The sequence below is a fragment of the Lytechinus variegatus genome, chromosome 17 (genome assembly GCF_018143015.1).
Source record: "Lytechinus variegatus isolate NC3 chromosome 17, Lvar_3.0, whole genome shotgun sequence".
NCBI lineage: Eukaryota > Metazoa > Echinodermata > Echinoidea > Temnopleuroida > Toxopneustidae > Lytechinus > Lytechinus variegatus.
This window is the reverse complement of record NC_054756.1, coordinates 5,393,683-5,413,019: the sequence shown is the minus strand read 5'-3', so window position 1 is coordinate 5,413,019 and position 19,337 is coordinate 5,393,683. Positions and strand designations below refer to the sequence as shown.

The 19,337-nt window shown below is 36.8% G+C and overlaps 1 protein-coding gene across 1 annotated transcript; it reads right to left on the bottom strand.

Annotated features, from left to right (window-relative positions):
* Positions 1-2,939: 2,939 nt before the first annotated feature.
* On the bottom strand, positions 2,940-17,204 carry LOC121431306 (39S ribosomal protein L13, mitochondrial-like). Its single transcript, XM_041628815.1, has 7 exons — positions 17,095-17,204; positions 10,200-10,323; positions 8,758-8,851; positions 7,898-7,958; positions 7,217-7,303; positions 5,037-5,158; positions 2,940-4,038 (listed from the first exon to the last, which is right to left on the bottom strand). The coding sequence occupies exons 1-7, from the start codon at positions 17,113-17,115 to the stop codon at positions 4,020-4,022; spliced, it is 528 nt and encodes a 175-aa protein (XP_041484749.1). The 5' UTR covers positions 17,116-17,204; the 3' UTR covers positions 2,940-4,019.
* Between the last annotated feature and the right edge of the window lie 2,133 nt (positions 17,205-19,337).

Genomic DNA, 19,337 nt, shown 5'->3' with positions numbered 1-19,337 from the left:
GGGAGGGCGGCAAAAGATAATTTTTTTTTGGGGGGGGGGTTGAGCAGGGAGAAAACATTTTTGGGTTTAATGATGCAAAAACTGCCTTCAAAGAATTGTTTTGTTGTGGTGGGGGGAGGGGACAATTCCCTCGTGGTTCCCCCTCCTATGGGTGATGCAAGAAGTTAAGGGGCCCATTGCAGAAAGAGTTGCAATCAATCGCAACTCTACAAAGTATGCGTAACTTGATTTTCAACAAATCAAGAGCACGCATTTGGGATTTGCGATTGATTTTTTGAGTTGCGTTGAAACGCAACTCTTTCTGCAATGGACCCAAGATGTGATATTTTTGTGGAAAAGGCCCCTGGGGATGCTTCGCAAAGATTTGAGTGCGACTTATAGTCATGCTTAAATGCTGATGTGCACATGATATTTATCCTGCTATCTTATTTGCACACAATAATACAGATCTTCTTGGCATGATTTGACCAATGCAGTGATAGCTTTTAAACCAAAGGCCTGTCTTACAGAAAGTTGCGATTGATCCAATCAATAGCAACTATGGATGGCCAGCAACATCTATTATGCATGTTTATTTCAAAATATTTTCCAACTACGATTTATATTCATGCATTCATTATTTTCTTGAAAATTCACTGCTTCTCTTTGTTTACTAAGGACACTGTGCTAATTTCCTGTAGAAAAAATTATGAACCTGGTTGATTTCCATAGAGTTATGATCAATTGGATCAATCATAAGTTTTTGTAAGACAGGGTCCTGGTCATTTTAAGGCCTTTGGGTTTGAAGGGTGATTGTCTTTGGGTCACTTTTTGAAAGGTGAAGCCTTACAGAATCTATGTTTATTTGTAATGCTGGCCCTATTAAGATTGAGTTTGTGACATATATATGTTGTGTAGAATAATAAAGCTTTGTAAAAGCATGTTTGAATTGTACATGTCATGAAATTTAATAAATTCTCTAATAGTAATTGCATTGCTGCATCTGTGTTTGTATGTGCCAGAAATTATACAAATTGTGAGATGCTATGAGAAAAATGGAGAGTGCTAAACTCATTTCAGATTTATATTAAAGTCATGTTGATGGTCCTGAATTCTTATAATTAACAAACAGCAAACCCAAAGAATAGGAGACTGCAGTGGCAGGTCTCTTTTTAAAAGTGTTGAAATTGGCCGATGGTCTAAACTAACATGTTGTAGCAAAGTTCACAATTAAGTTACAAATAGTGCTGGGCGTTATATTTAAACGAAATTGTGCAATATTGAAAAAAAAATTTGGTTATTGTGGTATGATTGTGTTGATATATCGCATTAACATATTCCCAAAATATTGTTGATTATGAAGATTTCATCACTATCTATTGACTAAATGATTTTATAAACCAACTCTGAACTTTGTAAGTTGGTAATCATATGCTTGCTTTTCATGGACAAGCACCAATGAAAGTCTCTATTTCGGTTTCATTTCCCCTTCTCTGCACTCATGTCATGAAATTGCAGCCGTTATGAACATATACTATGAATTTTCAGACTTGCTGGTGATCATCGACTAAGCATTAAAATCAGGTATCGACCAGCACTAGTTCAATACAACTTTCAACATGTTTTAATCACGTTATGTTCTAATTAATCATATTGTCCTCTTGGCTTTTAGTTCCTTAGTTGTTTTATGAATGAAAAAACGTGATTTTTACCCAAAATGGAGTCAAATACAAAGTTGTGTCTTTGATCTCATGCAAGACCTTGTATTTCTTTAGTAGGAAAAGCCAGCACCAAAGTTTTCCCAATGTTTTACATGTACTTGGTGTTCATTCTTCTAGAGAATGCAGCCTTCCCATGACAATAGAAGCAACTGATATATAGGCCTATATATATTTTTTAATTTGCCCATGGTTTTATTTTGAGATAATTTTCGTATGCTCTACATGATGTTAAAGGAAATGGAACCACAAAAACCAACTTTCTGATATGAAGATGATTCAAAATCAACGAACTCATATTTCCAAATAACCAATGACATACTTTCCTCATTTACGATGAAACTCATTCCAGATTTGCTCCATGCTGAATGCGGGACTCCTGGCTTAAAGTGATTGGTTAACATTGGTTTGACTTTAAAAAAATCTGAGCTAGAAGGTCACACTTGTCTCCTGTGTCTGTGATATGTTACAAAAATGAAGCCCAGAAAAAATGGCGTTCGAAAATAATTATTTAGTGCTTCAAAAATTGAAATATAAAGTGACCGGAAACACCATCTTAATTTCATCCCATACACTTATGTGTACTTTTAAGGCATCTATAAGACGCCTATTTACAAAATCAGGGTTTGCCTTGTAGTTTTAGCTTTTCTTTCTCAATAATGGTTGTTTTCAGGGTTTATTAGTTCTAATACATGCACTTGTACACATGTTTCATCTTGGTTTGAGAATTTTTTAAATTGGCTAACAAAGTTAAACAATACCTTTAAAGCTGGGAAAACATTGCTCTATGAATTTCTGCTTTTTCCAAACTTGTGTATTGAATCCTCATTTCAACCCAGTGACCCACCCTTCCCACATTGTCCCCCCCCAACTTTTCCTCACTTTATCATCTCACTTTATACTCCACCCCCCCCCCCCCATCTCTTTTAATCTCCCCTTTACTCTCTTAACTTTCCCACTCATTTATAATTCTTGTTTCTTCAACTTTGTCTTTTCTCCTCAGCCAGCAACCTTTCCTCTTGTTCTTCATTCCTTATTCTTCTTTGTACATGTACGAGGCTTACTGCCATACAGCATTTAATCCCTTTCTCTTTGCCACCCCCCCCCCCCCCATCCCTCGACCTCTCTCTTATCATCCTCAATTCTTTTCTATTATTAAATTTCCTTCCCCCTTCTCCATATCTATAAATTCCAACACTCAAACTGTTCTCAAAAATAAAGATGAAGCCATGGAACCAGAAATACTTCTCACTTTTCCTATTTAATAAAAATATCAAGACATAATACAGGCTCTTTCACACATGGAAAGAACACAGCTCTGCATCATTTCTGTGTACAATCTAGTGGGATAGGGAGGTTAGTTCAGACATGGCATGACAACGCTCAGCTACAAGGCTCAGCATCGTTTGTTGGTGTACAAATACATTGGAAGATGAGGTGTTGAAGCTGAAAATGGGTGCGTTCAAAATGAACATTCTGGGGAGCGTTTCATGAAAGGTCTTCATCCATCAGACAAAATCTGTGTTATCCGACAATAACCATAGAAACAGTGTTTCTCAGTCAATGAAAATCAAGGAAAGTTGTCAGATCTGACAACTTGTCTTGTCGGACAAATAAGTATTGAATCGAAATGCTCCCCTGTTGGGACTTCATCCAAAGATGCTCAAAATTGCAATCACCAAACGATTCCTTGATCAACAATTCAATGGTTCTCCAGATCATCCACTGAACTCCTGACTTCTGCACAAACATGTAGTTCCCTCTGACTTCTGAATGCATTTCCTTTAGGCCTTGTACAGGCTACACCTCCATCCAGCAGGAAACAGGAGTGTTTCAGAAACAGAAATTCAGTGATTTTCAAAGACCAATTTGCTCTAAGCCAATCAGATGCTAGGATTTTGATAGCTTATAATATAGGTCAGTGAAAATCATTGACTATTTGGTTTATGAAACCCTCACCTGATCCTGATTAACTTCCATGAAGTTCGATTTCACCATAACGACTGTTCTCCTTCCATTGGCTAACACAGGAAAAGCACACTGCCTTCAAAAAGCAGCTTCCACAGTTGCGTTCGAGAATGCTGAATGATGGCTGCGATACAAAAGGATGTTTCTTCAAGGAAGTTTGATCTCACCATTGCTATCGTTCTGCTCCCAGTGGCTTAGAACAGACAGCACACGTGTGTCTTGTAAGAAGTACTAGTAGCTTTTGCAATAGCATTCCATCTTGCCTAACAATCATGGTGATACATGGTGCTTCTCAGGAGTTCTTAAATAGAGTCTCTTGGCAGCCCTGGCTCAAGTAAAGGTTGGATTGTCTTGTCAGAACTTTGGTTCTTGCCTGTTAATGACAAAATTAAGAACAAAATATTCCATAGTGAAAAGAAAAAAAATATACATAGCAAAGGAAATGTGGGAACAGTTGAGAGAAGGGACAATATTCTTTGTCCATGTGACCAACTTTTAGAGATATGTGTACCAAGCCCCTCATGATCTCCTGGATTTGGTTGTTGCCTCATTTCAGGGTCTGGGGGCCATTCAGGGGTGTGAGTGGTCACAAATAAAAAGATCTGTAAAAAGCTGAAGAGTATTGAAAAAGTCTGAAATAGAAAGAGCTCCCATACTTTTTGTACAGAGGAAAGCCAAATATAAGCTGAAATTCAGCTGAAAATCAAATAAAAAAAATCTGAAATCACATAAAAATCCGAACTCTCACACCCCTGGGGCCATTTTAAAAAGCTGTTTGTAAGTTAAGAGTGACCTTGAGAACAACTGGTGATCCTTTCTTGTGGTAGACATGATATTCCTCATTAAATGTTCATTGGCGATTATTTAGTGTGTAAGAAAGGTTCACCAGTCATACTAAAGTCGCTCTTAAGTTATGGACAGCTTTACGGCCTACCAGGGCCCCATCTTACAAAGAGTAATGACTGATCCAATCAATCACAACTATGGAAAGCCAGCAACGTCATCATCTAAAAAACATGTTAGTTCCACATGTTTTTTTTAGATGTGTTGTATATTCATGCATTCATCATTTTCTTGAACATTAAGTCGACTTCTCTTTGCTTACAAAGGACATTGTGCAAATTTCCTGTACAAAAATATTATGGCATTGATGGATTTCACAATCATTGCAATTAATTGGATGTAACTCTTTGTAAGACAATACCCTGGTATCACAAAGGTTGGCAACTAATTGTACAATTGATCTGTTAGGACTGATTGTACATTGTGGCCAATGCAATCAGTCACATAAATGTGATTTATGATTGATTTATAAGCTTTGGGTAACAGAGCCAAGAAATACATTGCAAAACTACAAGTGAGATAACTTACGGTAGCCATAACCTCGGGAAACTGTCCCGTTCTTCCTGCGTGTATTCCGTGAGAGCTTTGGGGAGTTCTCTGCTGGGTTTGATTTGCTCACTGATATTGGCAATAATGTCCTCCGGTACGTCCTGGAGGGGCAGATTGAGAGGTGACAGGTGGGGAGAGAGAAACATCTGTATTAAGCACCTTGAAAATGTTATAATCATCATCATTATCACCATCATTAAAGTAAACTACCTTATTGCCTTGGTGAATATAATGCCGCAGATAGATAGATAGATTAGACAGATAGATAGATAGATAGATATAACAAATGTGATCCTTGCAGCTGTGATAGCGTATTGACCTATCACTGATTTAAATCTTAAGTTCATAAGTTCATTTATTACAGTCCATTTGTATGGAAATTTGCTTATCACCAGCATTACAAACACATGAAACACAATATACATGATATACAAGCTGTGAGTACATATACATCAGGACAGAGAGCAAATGCAAAATAGACAACAAAAATATGGTTCCACATTAGAGGTCATGACATGCTGAGAGCGGATTCTCATCTTCATAACCTATGTAATATTGGTCGACTTGGTCGATTAGCAGTTGCTCATTCTCTTTCAATGTCGGTCTTCAATACACTTTGTATAATACCTAGTTCATCTACTTGTTATTTCATACTGTGTTATCAATGAAAATATGGTTCATGAATTATTGGAATCATGTACATGTACAATTTAATGTGGTATTAGATAAAGTGAATATTTGACAAAATGGGAAAGCTAACTGGAAATCAGACGAAATGGTAAATGAGCTAAATGGCTAGATAAATTAGATCAAGATGAACTAGGATTACACCACATGGGATGAGATCAAACGGAAAGTAGACGAATAGAGTGAAGACCAGGGGCCCGTTGCATAAAACTTTTTACCTGAGAAAACTCAGGTTAAAGTTGAAAACTAAGGTAAGTCTGATTTCTGCCACTGATGTTAACACAGGGCAAAAACTCCGGTAAAAACAACCTGAGTTTTCTCAGGTAAAAACTCATGCAACGGGCCCCTGGGGTGGTATTCTGGAACACTGTCATAACTTTTGTCATTTCTCTCCGAGATGTGACACCGCTTTGATTGTCACAAAACGGTATTCTGAACATTGTCTTTTCCCTGTCATATCTCTCAAAGTTCCCGCCCATTTTTCGGAAGCCAACCAATCAAAATCATTGTTAGTTCCCAGAGGGAGCCCTTCTAGCCAATAGGAAGGCCCCGTTGCAGGTAGGGCGTATCCCCAATATAGCTGCCGGCATCGCGCAACTACGTGAATATTGATGCGCTTACAAAGAGAGACAGGGAGCTGTGAAGGATTTTTTAGAGAAGTAGAAAAAAAGGAAAACAGAGAAAAAAAGAGGAATTAAGATGTAGGGCCTAACATTGTAGCATTAAAAAGTAATTTTGAAAATTGTCATGGATGATGAGTGAAACTAATACCACAATCTAATCTAAACAATATCATTATACGCTTGACAATCAGTCGGCAGGGTATCGGGATATTTGGTACTAAAAAATATGACATAATTTATGACTGCTACCCCCTACCATAACTTTTGCTTGTATAAAAGGATTATGTGCATTTAAAGCTGCATTTTTTGGTGCACGCTATAAAAGAGAAGAGACAAAATTTATGACAATTTTTGTGACAAAAGTTATGACATCCACCAGAATACCATATCTCTGAGAAAAGACAATGTCAGAATATCTCCCAGGGTCCCGGAACACAAAGGTTAGCAATTAATCGTACGCTTGATTTTCACGATTTATTGTACATATGGAATCCATGGTAGAAAAATGTTCTACAATCATTGCTAAGCTATGTGTTACGAGACCCAGGGGAGCGTTTCATGAAAGGAATTGTCACAAGTTTAATCTGACAAGTCCCATTTATCTGACAGTTGCCATAGTAACAGTGCCTCTCAGCCAATTAAAATCAAGGAAAGATGTCGGATCTGACAACTTATCAGACAAAAATGTTGATGAAACGCTCCCCCGGAGGTGGCAATATACCAAGACCAAGGCCAGCAAGCCATTGCCTGCAGTCTGTCCTCTAGTCATCCCTGCCTACACGCACAACAAACCCTTAATTCTCAACGTAATATGAATTCATTTCCAACCTTGGTACAAAATCAACTTACATCATCAGCATACAGATGAAGCCTTCTCATCATCTCTCGTCTTCTTAGGTCTTTGGGAAGCATGCCGTATACAGCTTTCTTTATAACCTAAGAATCATACAAAATTGAAAAGATAATTTGTAGCATAATTCAATCTTCTCGCTACAGCTATTTCTGAAAATCAAGTACACAGCAAAGGGAAAAGTCTTCCTTACCCCTTGTATGGTTTTCCTTGTGTCCACAGCATCCTCTTAAGTCCAGAGAGGGATGTAAACATCCTTTACCTTGGTGGGACATGATCTTAAGGTGTGACCAATTTGGCAATGTGTTATGCATGACATGCAACTGGGATTAAGAGTGCACATTTACAGACTAATCTATTGGTGAATGTGCCCCTCCCCTCCAATGCAGGGGAAACAATCACACAAGGGCTTATCTAGAGCTATTTCATCCCCAAAATGGTCAAGAGCCCTGGAAGATTATCAAAGAGCCCCTGAAAAGTCCCTTCTACTGAAATGTTATTAAAAGCTTATTTTAGTAAGTGGAACATGAAAAGTTGTCTCCCTGTTGGACTCAAATGTAGTGAAAATGTAGAGGTAATTCCTCCCAGGAACTCCAGAGGGTGCTGTTGGATTTTTTTTTTCTCTCTGTGTCCACAGCGCCCTCCTGAGTCCCAAGAGGGGTTATGTCAATGTCTGTTACCTTGGTCGGATCCTTTTTATGCAGTTCTTGGGCAGGTGTAGCACTGAAGCCCCCAGGATATCTAAAAAGGTGAGGAAACAAAGAGAAAGCATTCATGACAAATAATTATCTGGAGAAATATCCCTTAAGCTTTAAATTAAAAATATAAATCTCTTTTTGCAATCGTTACATGTTTTTCCTCTTATAAATTTCCATTCCAGAGCGTCATCACTTTAGAAATTTATCCACACAATGCTGCACTCGACCCAGGTGAGGCAAATGGGTCCGGCAGGAAGTAATATCTCAAAAAGCTGTGCGCACCAGAATCGGAAGACTAGCTTAGCTGGGGTAATATAGGATCGCCTTGAGCACCTAGCAAGGCGGATACATGCGCTATACATATCCTATATTACTTATTTTATAGAAAGCCATACAGATTCCTGTTTTTGCGTTCTGGAGACCCTCAAATTTGTGGTTTCTCAATCCAGTGCCCACCCATTCTCAGTGCAGCACAGTGGCAAATTGCCATTCGACTGTGTTCAACGGAAGCTAAAGCTCTGCGCAATGATTCGGAGGCCATTGATTGGTTAAAAAATGTCATGTGACAAATTTCATGCAATGCTCCGTAACACAGAATTTATGCCGCTCAGAGCATTGTATTTTTAGCAATCGTTGATCCAAGAGCAGCTCTAGAGACCCCCATTTTAAGAGCCTCCTATTTTTGTTTTTAGTGTGGCATATCATGCTATAATTTTAGCACCCCTGGTTACTACTACTATTTCTGCTGCTGCTGTTACAACTACTTCTACTGATACTTGCATTACTACAATGCCGACTACTAAATACTACAGAATAAGAAGATAGAAAAATTGAGTACTTACCCTGTATGATGATAGTAAATTTTCTCCTCCCATTTATCCTTGGAATATGCCACTTGACTTGCATTTATCACCACTACATGATCTCCAACATCACCTGTGTTTCAAAGAGAAACAATACAATTTACTAAGTGATCAATCTCAATTATATCTTAGAAGTATTATCATTTTCTGTCAAAGGGTAATAGCAGACTAGAACAAGCTGCCAAGTGAAATAGTCGAAGCTAAATCAGAAGAAATATCTTATGCATTGTTGCAGAAGTATGGGGGGGGGAGGGTAAAACTTCAGGTATATTTTCAATGGCTGAAGTGACCACAGGAGAAATCCTCCAATTCTGTATCTGATGTGATGAAATTGAGCTTTAAATCTCAATATTACAAGAAAACTAAAAAGACCAAGATTATAGACTCGGGCACCATCACTTGTTCTGCTGCATAGAAGTTGTTTTGTCTGAGACCTATAATTGTAGATAAAATGATGACTGATCATGATCCCTACCTTTTGATACATGACATCTGAATGAATGCCCGTTTTTCAATTTGAGGGGGGGGGGTGGAACCTAAAGCTGCAAAATTTGTTTACAAAAAAACTATGACAATTTCAATATTTGAATAGATTGTTTTACTCTAATTAATGGCAAATACTCAATTAAAAGAAGACGACGAATACTCTCTCAAACCAGAATTCTGAGGTGTTTCCCCAACACACCTCTTGATATTGCCGCCGGAATAGGAAGGTGTCCGAAAGCTACATGTATGTACTTCAATTGTAATGCACAGAAATTGTATTTCCTATGCCTCAATTTCTTAAAATGTGTTCATAACAATGTAGGAATATATGAAAATATCTAAAGTAAATTTCAAATCTCCAAAAACTGCAAAGAATTGCCGGTTTTTCCGGCATTTTCTGATGATTTATGATTTATACACAGGCTCTGTAAAAATTTTGAATAGTACTTCAGCGCACTGCACCATACATAGAGTGCGCATTTTGCTATTGAAATTTGTGCGCAATGAGTGGTGCCCAAACCCCTTATCACATAGCTCTTGCTCCCACCTCTTTGGGTTAATTGCCAATTCGTCTACTGCCAACTTGTCCACTCACTACAGGGTCTACCTTCATTTATTCTACTGATTCTGTCAATCAACATTTCGTCTAACAACCATTTGGTCCAATCATCACTTTGTCTAATCACCAGTTTGTCTAAGACCATTTCGTCTTATGACCAGTTGGTCTAATAATCAATTTTATTCTCATTCATTTAGCCCAATTAGACCAAATGTATATGATAATTGGACCAACTGGTTATTAGACGAAAAGGTAAATGGACGAAGTGGCAATTAGTGGATGAACTGATGGTAGACCAAATGATAGTAGACGAGTTGGTAATTGCACGAATTGGCATTAGACCAATTGAAATAAACCCCTCTTTGTAGGAACTTACTAAGCGGATGGTATATTGGCTTGTGTTTGCCCTGGAGAACTTTAGAGATGGCCACTGCTACCCTTCCAGGAGGCTGCCTATACGCATCAATGAGGTACCACAAGCGAGAAAAGGTCGCCCATTGCTAGAGGAAGGGAGGGGAAAATAATGAAAGATCGTGTAAAAGAAAAGAAGGCCAATGAGCGTAAAGCTTTAAAGGGGGAGTGAACTGTGTGTGGTCTCTCACTGACTTGTGGTATAAATGTATACATGTAGTCTTAAAAGATATGTTTTCAGATAGGCCTATCTACTAATACTACAGAGAATAATGTATTTGTATAGAGAAACTAAAATATTTTGAGAGGAAAAGTAATTGCTTTGCTACTTGGTAACATAATTATTGCGGTACAAGTGTATTGAGTAGTTAACACGTTATCATTCAAGTGGGTCTATAGAAATTACTAGACTACATTAGCATTATGCATCAGGAAACTGGCCAGGCATGGCCTCAGCCAAGTACGACTATACTCTGTAAAGAGAATTGTACTCAACGGAAGAGTAATTGAGGACTTGACTATTATCTGCTTTTACACTGATCGATCACTGGGCTGATTTTTATGATTTATAAAACTTAAAACTTTGGTAAAAAAGGGTCAGTAACATGAATTGCTATTGAGTATCATCCAACATACCAATCTTCTTTAAGGGGAATGAAACCTTTGGAATAAGTAGACTTGTGTCGAAACAGAAAAATCAACGAACAAGAACAAAGAAAGTTTGAGAAAAATCGGACAAATAACAAGAAAGTTATGAGCATTTGAATATTGCAATCACTAATGCTGTGGAGATCCTCCCATTGGCAATGCGACAAGGATGTGTGATGTCACATGTGAACAACTTTCCCTTTGGTGGACTATAAAATACCCTCAAAATGTCTCTTTCTTCTTTATCATGTGGTGATACAAATTCTTTATCCATGATATATTCTTTAAAAATCTGTATTACATGCCCTCCTATAGAAAGAACACATGATCTACTGATAGATGTGATAAAAGAGGCAATTTAAGTGAAATATATACTAAATTAATGGGAGGGTTGTTCATCAGTGACATCACATATCTTTGTCTAATTGCCAATTTGAGGATCTCCATAGCATTAGTGATCGCAACATTCAAATGCTCATAACTTTCTCATTATTTGTCCGATTTTTCTCTAACTTTCGTTGATCTGTTTCTTTGATTTTTCTGTTTTGAAACAAGCTATCTTGTTCCAAAGGTTTCATTCTCCTTTAAGTAGTATAGAGGCTGGTTGATCTTCTCTTGCAACCACCACTTCTCTGGGAAAATTTCAAATACTAGTACTTTAGCACCCCCCTCTCAGCGATGCTGAAGTTCATTTTTCTTTTTTTTAAATGGTCCTTGACAGTGGCGCACGGCCAATATTGGAGACTTTCTCCCATGAGAGAGATTATATCCAATATCAGAGACTTTTATAAGGAATTTGGGTATCCAATTTCAGAGACAGTCTCCAGTTTGGGAGACCAATTTTCTTAGTTACATTTGCTTAAAATAAAAAGGATTACCTTGGTGGCAAATGAAAATGTGATAAGCAGATTCCTCATGAAATATTACCCCTTTTCACCGTCTACTTTAAAAATTCACTGTCTACTTTTGTTTTTATAAAAAATATAAGGATTCTTGTTGTCATCCACACACAAAACAAATGGGCTTCTGACCTCAATGGGACAAAAGTTTGGGTGGAAAAAATCATGCTTTTGTTGGTGTTGTTTCTTTTGTTCTTTTGCAAAGCAAGTCTCCAATATGGGAGATTGTCTCCCATATTGGCTGTGTGCCTCTACTGCTTGAGCACTTCTCTTATAAAATCTAAATTAGTGATTAGACTAGATATTCAAAAGCATGAAAAGCTATAGACCAAAAGCTTCGGTCTCTGTTTTGTTGGTTGTTCAGCTGAACTCCGTTGGCTTCGATCACCAAATACAGAGACCGGAGTTCTAGCTCGATCTGTACAGGGGACTCAATGGCCATATGTTTATGTACTTAAGATCGGATAAAACGGGGAAGTGAATTTGCGCGACAGCCGAGGTAAGTCACTGTTTTTGTTCCTTTTAACTTCATTTTTCTCAGTTTTTTGGCAATTAATGCCAAGAGGGAATATAAATTTGCATTTTGGTCGCGTTAATTTTCAAAATTTTTATTCATTAAAGACAAATATTGAAGAGCCCCGACGGGGGATTTTGCATTGCAAGTCCCCTAATGGTAGCTGGGTAGCTGCACGATAGCGAGCCGTCTGTGTACGAGGAGAATAAAAAAAAATGTTAAAAAACTCCTCTAAACAGACGGCTGCCAGCTGTCTAGAAAAGCTACAGACAGAATACATCCCAAAAGTTTTAGCCAAGTAAAATGGGTGCAGTTTACATAAAAGCTTTAAAGGAAAATGAAACCGTTGGAACAAGATCAAGATAGCTTGTGTGAAAATAGAAAAATCAGAAACCAGTACGAAAATACACCAGATGGTGGACTGTACTGTTTCCAGAAGAAGAAAAATCAAAGAAACAGATCAACAAAAGTTTGCGATCATCGGACAAATAATAATGAGAAAGTCATGAAAGTTATGACTGAATATGAGCCGATGTTTTGCCAATATTTTCATAATTCGAGACCTTACCTTCAAGAAAATTACCACACTAAGTAATTTTGGGTCGCTTTTATGTTGGTGGTATCAGTTTTCAAGATAATAATTAAATAAAGCGCAAAATTAGGTAACGCGCGAATATAAAATAGGTCACACCACCATACGACCACTCCTAGTACCAATGAGGTCCAAACATTAACATGTATGGACCTCATAGGCGACATTACCCAAAATTATGGGTTAGACAATTCAGTTCTGATTTCAAACCCAAGACTTTGGTAAATGTACGCCTTAATACAAATTGGAGTTATGCGATATGACTTTCATTTGGTGGGAAGCCTTTAAATATACTTCCAAAAATGAGTTGAAATTAAAATGAATTACAATAAACTTACATTTCAGGCCCTTTTTGTTGATTTTCGGTGAGCGTTCCACACAGCTGCGACGAGTGATCAACTCCGAAGTGATACGCGAACTGGTCAGCTGATCGGTCAGGTGATCGGTAGATTATCTTTTTGTCAGACGTTCATAATTTATGTAAAGCGTATCAATCTTCAGTATCTTGATTCCAAAGTATCAGTATTGCAGATAAATGTCATTATTGATTGGAATCAGTGGCGGATCGGGGGGGGGGGGGGGGTGGTTGTGAGCATTTCTGCCCGATCCCCCTATTGAGATTTGTAGTAAATATTTTGGAATTATTAATACGTTGTTCATACTAGTTATGCGACCCCTAATTATGATGATCACAGCATTATTTGTAATGGGGATATTTAATTCGTTCATATTCTTGTCTCTTCTTTCTCTTTTTAGCCTTTTTTTTGCTTGTTAAAACCTTTTTTCCTTTTTTTTTTTGGGGGGGGGGCTCGCCAAATTTTACGTGGGTCAAAATTACCTTCATTTTTTTAGTGACAATCTTTTTTTCATTTGTCCAGTTCTACGCGAGACAAAATTACCTTCGATCATTATTATAGTTAAAAACTTTTTTTTATTTTTTATTTATTTTTTTTTTTTGGGGGGGAGGTTGCCAAATATCACGCAAACGTTTTTCAGCTTTTACTGTTTTATTCGACTTATAATCAAATATTAAATGGGGCTTACCACAGTTTTTTTTAAAGTCAATTCATAAGAATATTCCTCCTCGGGATTTGAGCTTTCTTTCATGAAATATCAATTTTTTCATGATTACCAAAAATACTTAAAATTTTTTATCGGTGTATGCCTATAAAGCTTTAGCTCATGGGTTGCGCCTGCCATATTTTAATGCTGATCAACTTTATGCTTTTAATGAATTCCTAAAAACAATAAATTCTCAGATCATCAATTTTGTCGCAATCGAATAATTCGATTGCGTCTCTCTATCAGTTTTGAATATTCATACAAAATATCAGCTCGTGCTTTTTGCTCATAATATTTTGATTAGTAAATTCTTCTCTTATATAATCGAGTCGGATAGATAGATAGATAACTAGAGAGAGAGAGTTGGGGGGGGGGTCCCTCAGCTACTTGTCCTCGCTTATTTGTTATTATTTGTTATTATGCTCATGTTGTGAGAGCTTTGTGTTTTCACATTTTTTTCTTTTTCAACCTTTTTATTGTCTCGGAGCTTCCCTCTATTTCTTTACACTATATAATGTAGTCCTTTTTACCTCATTGTTTCAATCATTGGCGGCGGAAGCCCCAAATTTTAGGAGGGGACAACCTAAAAAATTTTGACAAGCAAAAAAATAAAAGGCTCTCAACCCAAACATTTTAGGGGGGGACGTAGGAAAATAAATTGACAAGCAAAAAAAAAAAAGGTCAACAACAAATTTAGGGGGGGAACGTCCCCGCTTCCGCCGCCTATGGTTTCAATTCTTTTTTGTTCTCATTTCAATGAAAACATCATTATTAAACTGACGTAGAAGACTTTATTACGAAATTTTGACATTGTTTTGTTTCATTTGTTTGGCCGTTCTTTTTGTCTTCTTCTCATCTTCTTTTTCTTCTTACTTTTTCCCTTTCCTTATTTTCTCTTCAGTATTTCATTTTATGAGGTATCCGCCAATTTATACAACACCAAGCATATAGAGGCGGATAATCAGTGAGGGAGCATGACGGTGTGCCGCTCTAAAAAAAAAGGAGGAATATTGGAAGAAAAAAAAAGAAGAAGGGATGGGGGAAAAATAAAGAAAAAAAAAAGATGATGATGGCAATGATGATGATGAAAATTATCTTGGTGATGATGATGGTTGTGGTGACGGTTGTGGTGATGATGATGGTGATGCTAATGATAGTGGTGATGATGATGATGAGATGTAATTTTGTTATTTTGTCTTTGAAAAAAATTAAGTAGTGCAAAGTTGAATTCATTTAAAGTTTATTATGAAAATAGCAGAAAAAAAATTGGTATGCGTTCGAGGAAAATCCATCCCCCACCAATCTTTTTCAAAGGTAAGATTTTTTTTTGCCCGGGGGGGGCCACTTCCATTCACGAGTGGATACCATGCGCGACCATGGGGTCTCGAAAAGCACCCTAAACACGTAATTTCCATATTCTGAAAATGCACCCCTTAACAAGTATTGGCGTGTGAAACCCTACCCTTAACAAGTATTGGAAACAAAACGATACTCTTGGCAAATATTCCCTGAAATGAACCCCTAAACAAGTACAGGAATGTTTTGTTACGGGTCCTTCGGTCGTCGGCTTTACCTTATTTGGTTTAGTACGACCCCACCTTCTACACCTCGCGCAAATCGGACTCTAAACACGAAGTGTTGGAGCAAAAAGGACATCCTTTATAAAACATTTTGATTTTGTTTTATCATCCCCGCAAATTAGACCCTAAACACGACGGTTTTCCTAGCGAATTAATAGATACCCTTTTTTCGTTATTTTTGTGTTTTTGACACCCTTATCACGTTACGTAGGTAACGTGTCCTATCGTGAAAAGGACATCCTTTTTCCTTTTTTTTTTGGTCGCGCATGGTATCCACTCGTCAATGTAAGTGCCCCCCCCAGGTTTTTTGTGACGGCGTAGGCCTCTGCAAGCAGCTATAATTTATGGTAAAAAAGTAAATGAAATGTCAAGAAATACATGATAATGATTTTTATGGTACATTTAGTACATCAATTCATACTTGTTATCAAAAAGAAAAGTGGGTCGTTACGGACCATTAAAAATGGGAAATTTGGGCATTTCATATTTAGGATAGAGCAACTGCTCGTTATAGACGTCACAATAAATCAAGCATTCTAAATTCTATCAACTCCATTTTTTGTCAAATAACACCTTCATCGATATTTTGAAATGATTTTTCTCATATTTTCATCATCTTTTTATCAGGGTGAAATTCCCCTTTAATTTACAAAACAGATTCACAAACAATATCAAGAGTAGTGGGAGGCAAGGGTGGAAATCTAAGGTAGGGGACCAGGGGCTGGAAAACAGGCAAAAAAAAAACAAAAACAAACTAACAAAAAAAAAAAAGGAAGGTTTATCACCCCCAAAAGAAGGTCGTCTCGTCCAAAATACATGTTTTACTTCGATTTAAATGATGTAGGCCTATTTCTTTCCATCATATATAAAAGAACAAAAATAGTAGGGGGACATTTGATAATGTGCCCCTACTATTTTGGGTTAGGGGGAAGTGTCCCCCTGGGATTTGCGCCCATGTGGGTGGGGGGTGTTGCACCTCCTTTCGGAATCATTATGGAACAGTGTCGCTGTGATTTCGATCTCAGTCATACCTATAAAAAAAATAGAACAGAAGAACGCCTTGACCACAGGCCAAAATGCCTAACAATTTTTCTGCGGCATTAGCGACTCTCGTAAGGGGCGCTCCATTTATAAATAAAGTTGCACGTGTAGCTGTCTATGGCGACAGAATCTATCGCAGAATTGAAGCCAGAAGCGTGGGAATTTTCAAGAAAATTCAAGAAAAGAACCGGTGAGTACCGATTTAACAGTACTAATCTAATTAGTTACATATATTGAATTATAAGAATATTCAATTTTTCGTGAAACAAAGCTTAGTTCTAAGCTAGGGCGGCCCAAATGCGCGTGAGTGGAGTCCCAGTTTCTTAACACGGGTAAGTATTGCGTTGTCGCCTAGAGTGCATACGACCACTTACCGTACTCAAAAGCGGACGAATGGGACCAGAATAGAAAATTAACATCAGCATCATTCAGTCATTGCTTACTCGGTTAAAGGGAGATACATGCAGTAAATATCCTTCATCACTTTCCGATCGGATTAAGAATAATTAAACAAAAAATCTCACCTGCGTGATTCGACTAGACATGATCGAAATAGTCACTCAATTACAGAAAAAATGGCCAAGGAAAACGAAGTTTACATCCTCACTCGCGATCGCTCGCTCTCAAAAACAGATTACCAAAACGGTATCTTTAATGAAGTAAATAAAAAAAAAACTTTTCCACAGAAATTAAGCATTTTCAAAGTTTTATAAAATTGTATGCACACAGTGGCGAAAAAACCCCGGGAAAATGAGAAAAAGAGAGAAAAGGGAATAGAAAAGTTAGTGGGAAAGGACAATTATTGTTCATTATAATATAATATAATATTGTAATATTGCATAAGAAACATTTTTTCCCCATAACTTTATGAAACATTTCAATTTCAATTTTCAATTTATTATTTTTCATTTTCAACAGAAGAACAAAGTAATGTGATCAAAATAGTTACAATGAACTTATACAGATAAAATAAATTCAGGCATGTACAGTATTTGATATTTATCTATAAAACGAAGTAAAGCAAAACAGAATATATATAAGCAAATATCATAACCATTTTAAAATAAAAATTCTGTGAAAATGGAGGGATCCACTAAAAAGCAGTGCTTGTATTGTGTGGACCCCTCTAAATAATTATTTTAGAATTGCCTACGAAGACAGAAAAGTTTACAAAACAGAGAACAGCAGAACAAAGAACAAGAAACAATCAAACAATTGAAGCACACACAAAGGATATGAAAATAAAAATGAAAAGAGATAAAGAAAGATAACAGAGATAATACAGCAGGACTTCAACGCGCGGATAATTATACCAAAAATATAAGTTAAGAAGGCATGAAATGGTGAATTTAATGATAAAATTATTTAAAACTGAGTAAATGATGACCTGTATGATTTCAGAAAATTATTTTTAAGTTTCATTTTAAAAGAACAAAGGGATGGGCTTCTAATTATATCTTCACTAAGGGAGTTCCAGAATCTCGGGCCATCGTATATAAATGTTTTTTTAGCTAATAATGTTCTTAAAAGAGGTAAATGAAACTCATTAGACTGTCTTGTAGGGTAATGATGAATTGAACGATTTTGAGGGAACATTGAATCAAATACGCGAGGAAGTGAATTGTTATTGTATTTATACATAAATTGGCCTAAGTGAAACAGATATAGATCATTTATTTTTAGCAGCTTGTTTTCGGCAAACAATGGATCTGTATGTGAAAGAAATGAAGAATGGTTAATTATACGGAGAGACTTCTTTTGTAATAAAAGAAGTCTGTTTAATAAAACTTGGTGGGTATTGCCCCAAACAAGAATGCCGTAGTTCAAATACGGTAAGATTAAAGAAGAATAAAGCATTAATAAGGTTTGTGGAGGAAAATGAAATTTCAGTTTATTTATTATGCCGATGTTGCGTGAAATCGCTTTGCAAATATTTTCAATGTGATATTTCCACGAAAGTTTATTATCGACAGTTATGCCTAAGAACTTTATGAACGAAACAACTTCTAAAGGGGTATCATCAAACATAATGTTTGCCGGCAGTGTGTCTGTAGTATTACTAAATAACATGCATTTGGTTTTTTTTAGATTAAGGGATAGTTTGTTAGCTCTTATCCACTGAGTAACCTTTTCTAGCTCAGAATTTACTATATCTAGAAGTGTTTTTGGATTTTTATGAGAATAAAAAAGATTTGAATCGTCGGCAAAAAATATGAACGAAAGAATATCGGATGAATTACAAAAATCATTAATATAAATGATAAATAATAAAGGACCTAACAGACTGCCCTGTGGGACTCCGCAATTTATATTTTGCATATTGGATGTATAGCCATTTAATGTTACGTACTGACGTCTATTGGATAAGTAACTCCTGAACCACTCCAAGGCCTTCCCACGCACCCCATGGTGAGCGAGTTTATGTAATAATATATTGTGATTGATTGTGTCGAAGGCCTTGGAGAAGTCCAGGAATATACCAACCATGTGTGAAGAGTTGTCGAGAGCATGTGCCACTTTGTCAATGAAATTTAATAAGGCATGTTCAGTATTATGTTTTTTTCTAAAACCAAACTGGTAATCGGAGAAAATATTGTGTGCTTTCAAAAAGTTAATAGTTCTATTGTAAACGACCTTTTCTAAAATTTTTGAAATGGAGGATAGTAAGGAAATAGGTCTGTAATTATTGACATTAAGCTTATCATCTTTTTTGAAAAGAGGTATTATTTTACCTATTTTCATGTTGTCGGGGACTTGACCATTTTGC